General features: G+C 45.6%; 1 protein-coding gene across 2 annotated transcripts in view; it reads right to left on the bottom strand.

Moving 5' to 3' along the window:
- Window positions 1-3,973: 3,973 nt before the first annotated feature.
- Window positions 3,974-11,787, bottom strand: part of LOC119089584 (uncharacterized) — a 22,124-nt gene continuing 14,310 nt past the window's right edge. Inside the window, exons 1-3 of one of the 2 annotated variants that reach the window (XM_037212344.1) lie at window positions 5,106-5,128; window positions 4,562-4,732; window positions 3,974-4,195 (exon numbers count right to left, since the gene is read on the bottom strand). In XM_037212344.1, the coding sequence (XP_037068239.1) occupies window positions 4,076-4,195; window positions 4,562-4,732; window positions 5,106-5,111 (297 nt within the window). In that variant the 5' untranslated portion in view covers window positions 5,112-5,128 and the 3' untranslated portion in view covers window positions 3,974-4,075. Of the gene's footprint in view, window positions 4,196-4,561; window positions 4,733-5,105; window positions 5,129-11,787 lie in introns of those variants that run through there. The other variant, XM_037212343.1, reaches the window with a different exon arrangement.

The following is an 11,787-nucleotide window of genomic DNA, read 5'->3' as shown; positions in this document are numbered from 1 at the left end:
TGAAGTCTCACCCGACGTCATCCGATAACAAGTGTGATGTTCTTACCGGCTTCCTTTACCGACATTTGGCGGGTTTAAAAAGCACTTGCTCGTTGGATAACGGAAAACTGCATGTTGCATGCCCTTGTGTGAACGCAACGACCGGAATCCGACCACTCCCAGGCCCGAATGTCGCCCTCAAGCAACATCCAGGAACCACGAGAGTGCTTTAAAAGACGCGTGAAAAGACGCTGCACGATGTGCGCGTAAACAGGTGCGCAGTGGGAACTTTGGCAAGGGGCAAATGATTGACGAAGAGCACCTGATAGTAAAAGTCCCCCCTCCCTTAAAAGAACGCCAAACTTGACTCATTTCTAATGTGGCCACGCTTTGTTTTTTGATATATATATATATATATATATATATATATATATATATCTCTCTCTCTCTCTCTCTCTCTCTCTCTCCTCTCTCTCTCCTCCTCTCCTCTCTCTCTCTCTCTCTCCTCTCTCCTCTCTCTCTCTCTCTCTCCTCTCTCTCTCTCTCTCTCTCTCTCTCTCTTTCTCTCTTAAACATTTCTACATATTACGACTGGGATAGAGAGCAGTCGCTACAGCGAGATCAATTGTGCCCGAAGTATTGAATAAGATTTAAAAAAGCATGCGTTAAAGGTGTGCATGAAATAAATCGCTGGCGCTCTTCGTTTCTTACAATGGCTCAGTGGGCTCATTTTAAGCAGATAAAACCTAAAAATTTAGTCAGAATTTCTATCTTGGCCACAACATTGTTAGGCCTCTTTGAAATGAAAGCATGTGGCGTTTCGGGGCGCCTGTGTGCCTTTGGGTGCATTTTGAAAATCAAAGTCACGGTGTGAAGGGAATGGCTTTAGTGCACCTTTGCCGAATGGTCAGGTCCAGAATTTTGCCATACAACAAGGCATATATTTTGTAGTGCCCCTTATATCTGGTGCCTTTCGTAAATGTAGTTTGACATTCCTTGCATTGTTCCTGCATTTTGGAGCCTATTATGTTTCCTATTATGTATGTTTCGGTTGCAGCCATAATGGACCCATCAGATTTAGACAGACCTAGAGCATTGCCATCACGCCTTTCAATGAAGTGTCCTATTTTGCCTCAGTGGCTAATACTTCCGGCAGGAGCCCAGCAGCCACTTTAAATCAACGCCTTTCTGCAGCCTCCTGGAGCGGCCTCGAAGCGGCGCCACTTGCAGGCACGTGTGGTGTCTACTGTGGCCGGCTCTTTTCTAGAAAGGGATCAGTTTATCGAGTCGAGTTTGTATTTGCTGTACTGGCTAAGTGATGTTCGGCGATGGGCTTTTTTATTCTTGTCTACCTTGCTGTCTTCTATTTTGCTCTACCATGTCACCTCGAGCTCTGCCTTGGCTTATATTGTCTCATATTCTGCCGTCATCTCCTGCCCTGTACTCTTTTGTCTTCTCCCCTAACATGCGTCTTCTGGCCTGCCACATAATTGCTGGTAGTGACGAAATCTCGATTGAGATTGGGGTACGGCAATCGTAATTTTTGACCATTGTTTTAAGCGAATCGTGTGCGTGTGGTTCTACGCCCCATAATTCTGCTCCAAAAGGTTTCTGTTCTCATATACTTGCATTCAAAATGATTTTTTTGTTTTGTTTTCACGTCTATAATCCTGTTTTATCCCTCCAGTTCTGACTTGTCCGCTTCGATCTTAACGACTTGATTACACGCACGCCAGTTTTTACGCCCATAATCCCATTTCATCCCTGCAATTCTGATGTGTCCGCTTCGATCTTAAAGACGTGATTACACGCACGCCCACGACAAATATGTTTGCACTACACGTTATGTTGCTCATGTTGCTCAAAATAAATCCATGTTGTTTATTTTCCTTCTCCCTGGCCCGTTCTGGCCTTGTTCCATTTTGCAGATGTGCCTACACCAACCATGTCGCCCATATTGCGTATGTCAGTTATGTCATGTTTATTATGTGTCATGTCATGTTTAATAAACATATATAAAATGACATTACAAGCAATAGTTATTCACATGCCATGCTCATTGCTCTGTATTTATACGTATTTGCTGTGTTTATGTGCCGGAAAATGGGGTAAGACGGCCATGGTAGGATTAGACGGTACACCCCATACAAGCTAAAGCACTGAAGCTACCACCGCCAAACTTATAACCTACGGCCCTCCAGCACCTCTTATTGTCGACGCGTTTCGAGGCAAAGATAAGCGACAGCCTTGTCTTAAAAGCGATACATATTTTCTTCGCCGCCCACGTGGGTGTTTTTCCATCACTTTGTAAAGAGTTCTTCCTACCTTTAGTGAAGTTTAGAAATGCAAGCTTTTGGCGGATGATACTTTGCACGGTCATTGGCTATAACGGATAGCTGGCAGGAGCCCTGCTAATATGACATTCAATTTTTTTTCGTCGATTTCGTCGGCGAAAAGGGGATGAGACGGGTAAGAACTTGTGAAATACCCGTGTTTCCCCATACCCCATTTTAGACCGTAGCTACGATTAGTGTTGAATTTGTCCATGGATAACTGAATTACGGAGTCACACCTTACCGTCGTGGGATCGTTTTATCCTGTTGCTGGGTCGAAGTGTCCGCAAAGTTCAAAGTTTGTTTCCAAGAGGCATTTCCCAAAACTTACTTACCCCTCGTGCCTGTCCCTTGTGCAATGTGACGAGTACATGATGAATGTGCTACCACGGAAGAGTGCGGTCTTTCCTTCACATGCGAGATGTGTGGTCAGGATCAAGAGATCCGGAGATAGCTGATATTGAGTAGCCTTTTTGACACTGGCGGGTCATTAAGTCGCTCCGCTTGTGTGTTTTATTTTACAGTTTCCAGCTGTTTGTTCCTCTCGGATGCTTCTTTCAAGCTGCTATCATGTAAACTGAAACCTTACTAATATTGGGTGAAATGATTATGTAAGTTGGACCAGCACGTGTTGCGTTTCACATGTGAGCTGTGTTTCAGGAGCCTAATGAAATCTGAAAAGCAATTTGCTAGTTTTTACCTAATGTTTGTTTCAAGTGCAGGCAAAGCGGAATCCAAAACGTTGGTTTTGAGAATGAATTCCCTCAAAAGAATTGTCCTAATTTTAAGAACTCTTTGGGTTGTGCTTCCACTTTCCGTAAGCAGTGTTGTTGAACAAACTGTTCTGTGGAAAGTCTCTCTATGTTTCTCTAAAAGTCCGGATCTGTGCGATTATTGTTGCCACTCTGGGGAGATCACGGTTTCGTTGCCGCTCCCCTTATTTTCGCGGGTGAGTGCAGTGATTTCCCGTTATGTCCATTATGTCACGTTGACCGTTTTTCCCCGCTAACAAATCTGTCTCACCCCACCGGATGGAGTAAGACGGGTTTCACACGCCATCGGTAAATTTCTTGGTTTTATTTGGTTAACAGATTACCTAATTATATTTTGCATGACATATAAAAATGCTGACCCTGTATGACCTTGCGATATCTGCTAGTTATCGTTATCATTTTTGGATAAATCGTTTGAAGTGTTAGGTTTTAGGTTTTCTGTCATGTCCCGCCTTCCTCCACATCCGTCTTTCTCATCTGCGCTAATGTTGTGTTCACAGCAATAGATACCTATAAGCACGGTAGGAAACCCTCTCTGGTTTGGTGGCTTTGCGGAACTTTTTTTGTCAGGAGTGGTAGTTTCATACATGCAGGAATATATAGCCCTATTTATGGGGTATCATGTAATGGATTACCACACAACCCCATCTGAGATCGTGTAGTGTGTACTTCAATATTTTTTCATGGAAGTCGTCGAAATTGAAAACAAGAGGATACCTGCTACTAGGCGAGGCGTAAGCACACCCAGTTGTTGTTGCCAACTTTATCCACCAAATCGGCACGTTCTACCCCTCTATAGATAAGGTAGATCCAGAGCCATTGTGCATGTGCTTGGGTCCGGTTGTGCTTGAACAGGGCCATCAAAAGCCGTAGGTAAAAGACAGTGACTGATGTCAAATGGTCTATTGATGACAGGAACGCTCATTCACGAACCAACGTTATGCGGTTCGAACGAATCCATTGGTGGTGTGATGAGGCACAGTAGGATGTCTACTTAGTGCCGGGGGCGTTGGCCAGGTTGACGTGATGGCTGGCTCCGGCGTACGGCAGGGGGGCCACGTGCTTGGCTCCCGGGGTGACGGCCACGTAACCGGGATGGGCGTAGTTCACCTGGGAACGAACAGACGATTGTCGGTAATATGACCACCTTTGCGGTTATGTCACTATAGTTATGCGGTCAGTTTAGCCTCTGAGCTATCTTACACTTGGCTGACGAATATTGCCAGGGTGAGGCTGCATAACATTGGAAGAAAAGCCTCCCTGATTGCAATGCAGTTTGTGTATCTACTGCACTGAACAACTGCAAGGCATTGCATCATAACTAAGTTAATGCTTGGGATGCAGGCATGCCCGCAGATGTCTCTTATTGCTTAAACGACGCATTGTCTTCGCGGGGCATTCATGTAGCGATTTTCGTCTCTTATCAATGGTACATACGTTGTGCGCTATCTCACTGTTACGTGTTTGGTGGCTTACCTCGTGGGCGATGGGGTTGAGCGAGTAGGTGGTGATCTGTGGCTGGATGTGCACGGCCGGGGCGCTGTACGCCACGGCGTGCAGGCCAGAGTAGGTCGCCGGCAGACCCAGGCCAGAGTACACCAGGGCCGAGTTGGCCACAGCCACCAGCGCAAACAGAGCGATGACCACCTGCAACAATACCATAAGTAACATATCACCTTTTAGGAGGCAGAAGGGCTGGAAACGTTCAAGCACAACTGGCTCAAAAGTGACAGTGAGCTACTTAAAAACACGCGATCAGTTGGTGGAAGCCCATGAAGACGATAGACAATTATCATGTCAATTGTCAATATGTAAACAACATTTCAACAAGCTATGGGCCGCCATCAGTTGCAAGGTTTGCATCACAACTCTTACAGGACGCAGTTGCTCTGGCATTCTCGTAAAACCCGAGAATACTGGCTCATTTGAGTATGAGCGAGCGGACTGACGAGCTCTTACGGTACGGCGTGCGGGAAATCGACATGGCGAGTCCTGAGCGTAAGCTCCCGGGCTTCCTCACCTTCATGACGAACTGTCTTGAGTCCGGTGAGATTATTGGAGTGCCGCTGCTATAGACGAGGCTCCTTTATATGCAGGTCCGTATTCACCCGGCCCATGTGCCCCGAGATTCTGTGGGGTGCAAGAAGGGCACGGCGGCTGCCAAGACGACGCTCGCTCTGCTCCTTGTTGCCCGGGTCCGGCGGGCGGCCACACCCGTCTATAGTCATACGGACGCGTCAGGCTCAAGGATAGGGTAGTCTTTCCCGGAGAAGGCAACGCGTGAACGTACCGTCTCTTTAAGAGTTGAGCATTGGTATCTGCAGGACTCGAATAGATTACGAGATTGGAATAGACTCACCTTGATTCGCTGCTGTCCATAGCGCTGACTTATAAAGGGGGGGGATGCTTCCGCTCTGACATATTCAAGCTAAGCACTATATACTTGAGTGAAAAACACCAGTGGATTGGCCGCAACAAAATTTTGTAAGTTATCATAGGTTGTATATAAGACCCTGAATACACTGGGAGCTCTAGGAAAAATGGCTAACGACACGGCATCGAAATGTGTCATGAAATTTGTCGTAGTAAAATAATGAACTTTTAATGTGTAGTAACACCTTGTCTCCTGTAACCGTTTGTAAACCATGTTTAAAATATGTACATTCTTCCCACTATGCCTATCACCAGTTATTCAAGACCTTTTAGCATCTCCAACTACCAGTGAAGTTTCACGCATGATTGGCGCACGACATGATTGCAAATGCGATCGCAACGAGGTACCAACCGTAACCGGTAATCCCCCGCCGAACGTAAATCTGTATATAAATATATGTGCATATATATATATATATATATATATATATATATATATATATATATATATATATATATATATATATCCCAACCCTATAGGCACACAACTTACTACGCTTTCTGTCGGCTCTTCTGCTGCTACATTTTCCAAATTGTCCAACAATGCGGAGCACTTAAAATCTTTCCGACCGCACCAGTGATTATGTCCTTCGACAGCCTTATGACACCCGAAATGGCCCGCAGCGCTCAGCAAACCATGATGAGCACGTGGAGCTCCGCAATAGATATAGTAGGCTACCGCATTCATTGAGCCTATTTGCGCCCGATGCACAATTGCCCAAATAGCAAAATTGTCAGGGGTTGTTATCATTGATAAATGGTGAACTGTTGTCTCGTCGCGGATCAAAGATTGTCCTCGCGCTCACCGTGTATGAGCCTTGCAATGGTGACCCGACGGGCCAGGTGCATGGCGGAAACAGGCGCCTTGCTGGGAACGCGATTTGTGAACGATAATGTACCGTTACGATAGCCACAACCACGGCCAGTACCGCCATCGTAGTATAATCGTACCGGCCGGGTACTGCATTGGTATCGTACCTACATCGTCCAGATCGTCTAGGTTTTGTACCCATAACTGCTGATATGAGCTTACATGCCTAATATGAGCTTGGCCACGCATCTGCCACCCGTGAAAGGTCATTCGGGGATGGTTGGACACTAGTCAACACATGGCAAACAGGTGGAATGATGGTAAGAAGGCAGTTAACTATATTTTCGGTGCACCATTCTGCGCCGCTGCGTATCCAACTTCCGCTAAACACCATACAATTCAACATGTTCCATGGGACTAAAAAAAAACTCATCAAGTATTAAAATAGAAAGAAAAAACTTAAAACAAAAAAAAATGGGCTTGGCTGATGGGAAATGAATATTCTCCACGACTTCAAGTACATGTTGGAAAAGGTATAAGCGATCTAGAGCACGGGAGGGGTAGAAGGTGGTGGAGAACGGAGACACACCCCGTCAGACGACGAATTATTTACACTATCTTGCACAGATGAGCAATTGCTTTGGAGATAATAGGTGTCATTTATGCAAATCAGGCTTCAACACGCGCCCGGGTGCCCGCCACGGGTGGCCTGCTGGATACCCTTCGCTCGGGTGGGGGTCAATTTGAGCCCCCTCCCTTAAGATCTCGGGAACTGAGAGAGCTGGAGACACCAAATTTACAGGGTGTGCTGACCTGTGCGTGAACTTACTTAGGTAGGTCGAAGTTTAAAGCTCCTAAGTCAAGACCTTCGGGTCAAATAAGATCAAACAAGGTCAAATTCCAGGATGGTCTCCAAAGTGCCCCCAGAACCTCAATAGATGACTGTTTCTAAGCAAAAGGTCAGATGTTCATTTTGGGTCAGTGACATTGTTTGACCTCTTGAAGGTCACCGTGACCAAAATCATACAAGACTGCCTTGTGTTTTGCACTGGAATAAGCGACAGAGATAACGCTAGCCAGTATGTTTTAAAAACAAAATGTCGACCCGGTTCAATTTTAGGTCCGTGACCTATTCTGGCCTCCGAGAAGTCCATGGAAGATGTGTAATGCGGTTCCCGCCATAAATAAGTTCGAAATAAGCCCCAGAAACTATTCTGTACAGCGGGCCCTAAAGCAATATAACAAGTCGGTTTGGACCTTGTTCTAACCTTCATACCCGACCTTAGATCAACGAAATTTGTTCATTCACATGTTGTGTTGCCTAAGAAAGCATCTCAGAGACGCATGGCTTCGTCTAACACTTCGCTGTCGGATCAGATTGAACGATTTCCTAGAAATTGCCTTCGCTGAAACCATGACCTGACTTTGACCTGCCATAGATCAGCGTCCTTACAATGCAAATCCAAATTTTTGATGTCATACAATCTGCTATTCAACTGTCTACAGCTATGCAGACTTTGGCGCGACTTCGCCGCTCCGTTCGGAAACCCATTCTGGAAAAACCTTCGGGGGGGGGTCGATTTGACCCCCCCCCCCCGAGGGCGTCTTAAAGGGATCTGCACGCATAAGAACGGTGGCTTACGAAATTAAGTGTAAGCTGTGTGAAAAAGATGGGAAGGACATAATTTTTGTTAAAGAGTCGACGCGCCCTTTTCGTTCGAGATGTGAAGAACACCTGCAAGACGCTAGCAAAATAGAGAATACTCCTTTCGGCCACCCATTTTTTGGCAGCACACTCTCCGGCTAAATGCAGGGAGATACGGACCCTATACCCCTTTTTAAACTCAAAGAGATCTCCAGAGCACAGGAACATCCAGACAAGAAAACAAGTGAATACACCTTTATAAGACGCCAGCGACCCGACTTAAACGTTCGGGGCTCATCATCATCGATTATGCAAATAACGTTAGTGCCTGGTTGCTGATCCGTGCTAGGCTTAGAATCGTTTAAATGTATAACTGATGTTTGGCACGTGATGCACGATGCCTGTTTAACTGAAATCGTTTGCATGTGTAAATGATGCGTGATGCGTGATGCGGTGTACTTGAAATCGCTTGTATTTTTGAATGAAGCATGATGTGTGGTAAAGTTGACATGAAGTATTTTGTACGTACACATTTATCGCGTATTTTATCTCCTAGTTTGCTATATACTATCGTAGCAACGGCTGGCTTGCTTCGCGTTGAATCCCCTGAATGCTGGTGGCTTGCAAAAACCGTGGCTCCCAGTTTTAAAAAATGGCCTGAAAAATCGAGTAGGATCGGCAGGCAATTTAGAGCGTTGGAATTGCCTGTGATATTTGTTTTGACAGAGAAAGTAGTCAAAATGTTAATGCATCTTCCTCTCCTTTCCCCTAATTATTCTACGGGGACTAAGGCCAATAGTATTGTCTTAACCTAGATGCATAATGGTCCTCGCAAATGCACTTTACAGCTTGCGGAACATGCTAAGTATTAAATTGACCCCTTTGACCTGGTTTGACATAGCCTGCTTGAATTTAAATGAAACAGAGTAGGTATTGTGACTGCTGTGTATGTAATCAACTTTGTTTTGGTGATAAATGTTACACAGTAGGTAGTTCCAGATCTGCTGCGACGCCTCATTACTTTTATATGTCTGGTAAATAATCGCACAGCTATCCTATATTTCTTACTGACGTATGAGAAATGAAAAGGTATTTATAGTCTTCATGGGTCAGAATTAAGCTGTAGTCGGGCGCGCAGCCAGACCCTTAACAAGAACGGAGGACACAGGGTTCTCAAAGGCCTATTTCATAGTAAAAGACGGTCGTCCTCGCGCCCACGGCACCCGCCGCCTGGTGTCACTTGCAGTAGTCAACGCCATTCGGTTTCACGTAAGCTGCGACCCAGGCCATTCATCGCTGGGGGGAGGGGTTGCGGGCGCGGAAGCTTAAACACTTCGTTGTAATTCGGTGTACTTCGGTGTAACTTCAGTAACGCTTGTCGATTCTGGAAAAGAATGAACGTTCTCAGGCAAACGCGGTACGGTCTTGTTCGTTTTTGAACTCGTGAGAACTCACTGTATTCAACAATAATGAGACCCCTCATTTCTTTCTGGGCAAGGGGCCCACTTGAGTAGAACACCAGCGCACATCACTGTTCCCAGCAAGGGGCTGAAGGGCCATTCCATCCCACCACGGGGTGTCTTCCGGCTGCTGTTCTGGCGACATGGGGCGGGATCCCCTGGTCAACCAATGTGGTACGTTGTGGAATGGCAAAGGTCAACAGTGTCACCGTGGCACTACCTCAGTGCTGTACTGTGGCATGACATAATGGGCAATTATATGGTTTTTGTACTGCAATTCCTGCTGCTTTCATAATAAGTTTCATCATGAAAAGGTGGGCCGAGCGTGCAGTCTGGTAGTAACTTCGCATCTGACATATCACTGGCCAAGACCGTATGATACAATGTACAAATCACTTTCAGCAAAGCACACAACCGATAAGTGACGTCACTTGTTCAGCCTGTTTTGGGATTCCACAAAACATAGGTGACAAAGACGCAAACACGTTTTCTGCTTCCAAAGCCACGCAACATGCTGCAGCCATCAAGCTGCTTCACTCAAAAACATTGTTCACACGAATAATAGCACATGTATAACAAGAAAATATTGCGTGTAGTTAAATGACACCGGCATGTGCTATCCAAGAAACCAACAGCAATACTTTTTCACCTCTCTCAGCACCCAGCACCTTACGCAAGCTGCATTGGCTATGACATTGATGACTCACAAGCAATGCTTGCCTGCATTCATATTTGGTTAAGACAGTGGTATGCGCATCCATGATAAGACAGCACAATATTTTCAAAATTCTTAAAGGAAAGTCAATTTTGCAAGGTCGCATTAGGCGAATTCATGCCAGGCATGTCCACTAACGAGCCGCAGACCTGCCTTTATTGCCAAAATGAATTGCTAACTTAATGGCATGCAATTAATTACATGCTGTAATTCCTCAGTGGGTTCAAAATATTGGCAAGATCACAACAATGTAGCACATTGCCTTTGTATGCCCCTGCAGCATAGATGCTAGTGTCTTTTTCAGTTTGCTGGCACCACTACCTCGTCATGTTCAAACGCAAACATAAAGATATAGACAGACATCGATATATCTCATTTATTAGGAATCAGTAAACTTAAAGAATACCAACACAATGTTTCTCTCTCAGAAGTACAAACCTCGTACGCACACTCGCATCACACCAAGTGCAATACAAGTCACTGACATGCACCACACCTATTTCAACGACTGATTCAAACTAATGCCAAATAAGTGTGATCCCACACTTGCACAACCCACGGGAATATCAAATGGCAGGTTTCCCCGGAAAAAATGCGTAGGTTTTCGGTTATAACACCGCTTGTCACCGTGAGCTCCCTTCAAAGGAGTTTCAACGGAAGTTCATGGTCATACGACCGAAGAGGTTGTATTTGTTGGCACAAATTTGTTGGTCAAGATTTAGATTTATCCTAGAGTGTGTGTGAAATATTTAGTAAAATATGTATCTAAAATTACAATTTACCGTAATATTTCCCCAATTTTATAATACTTTGCTAACCCATGAGCCCATGCAAGGTTCTGTGCTCTGGTACACAAGGTGCTAATCGAGCTGTCTGTAAGGAATGCGTCAGTAGAAAAAGAAGAGACGTCAGTAGCGGAAAAAAATTGCCGTCGCGTCTTCTTTTTTTATAGCATTAGGGAGAAAGCCGTTCCTTTTTCGGTGCTGTACTTTTTATGCAGACAGTGGTGTTTTTTATAACATTGACCAACCGCCTAGAAAAAAAGGAGAAATGCCTTGTTGGCGACGAGTGCCGGACAACCCGAAAGTGCTCACGCTCACGTTCGCGACACGCATTCAGCAGCGAAGTTTTACTGGCAGCCAATAACCATCCGCGCATTGTATTATACGTGCCGCATCATCGCTCTTGCGAATGTTTGGGCGGCCATGCTGTTTTAGCCGTAAGCAGGAACAGCCCGTAACATAACGGTAATCGTATGGCGTTTCTATGACGACATCAATGCCAGGGTGACTTTGAAGTAGTCTCCCAATAAACCTTTTCGCAGTTTTGCGGCCACCCAGGAACCAGAGGGTTTTGGGTCTCAAAAAGGGCATGGCCGTGAACTGCACCAAAAGGTCCTCAACATGGCTATTTCAGTTCAAACCCCCACGTAAAGGTGGAACATTACCTTTAAGATCGCGACCGTACAGGCTGCGGTTCTTTATGTGACCCACAGCCAGTCCCTCGGGCCCGTATGCACATCAACTGGGCTCTTGATCGTCTGTTTCGGTGGGCCGCCCGGGCCCTTCTTAAGGCCTCATAGAACTCTGCTCTTGGTCGGCTCAGAGCCCCTTGCGGACAAAGGTTCCTCTGTTAGGC

Source organism: Pollicipes pollicipes, unplaced genomic scaffold (assembly GCF_011947565.3).
Source record: "Pollicipes pollicipes isolate AB1234 unplaced genomic scaffold, Ppol_2.1 Scaffold_3087;HRSCAF=3621_pilon_pilon_pilon, whole genome shotgun sequence".
NCBI classification, from domain to species: domain Eukaryota; kingdom Metazoa; phylum Arthropoda; class Thecostraca; order Pollicipedomorpha; family Pollicipedidae; genus Pollicipes; species Pollicipes pollicipes.
This window is presented reverse-complemented; position numbering and strand designations above follow the sequence as displayed.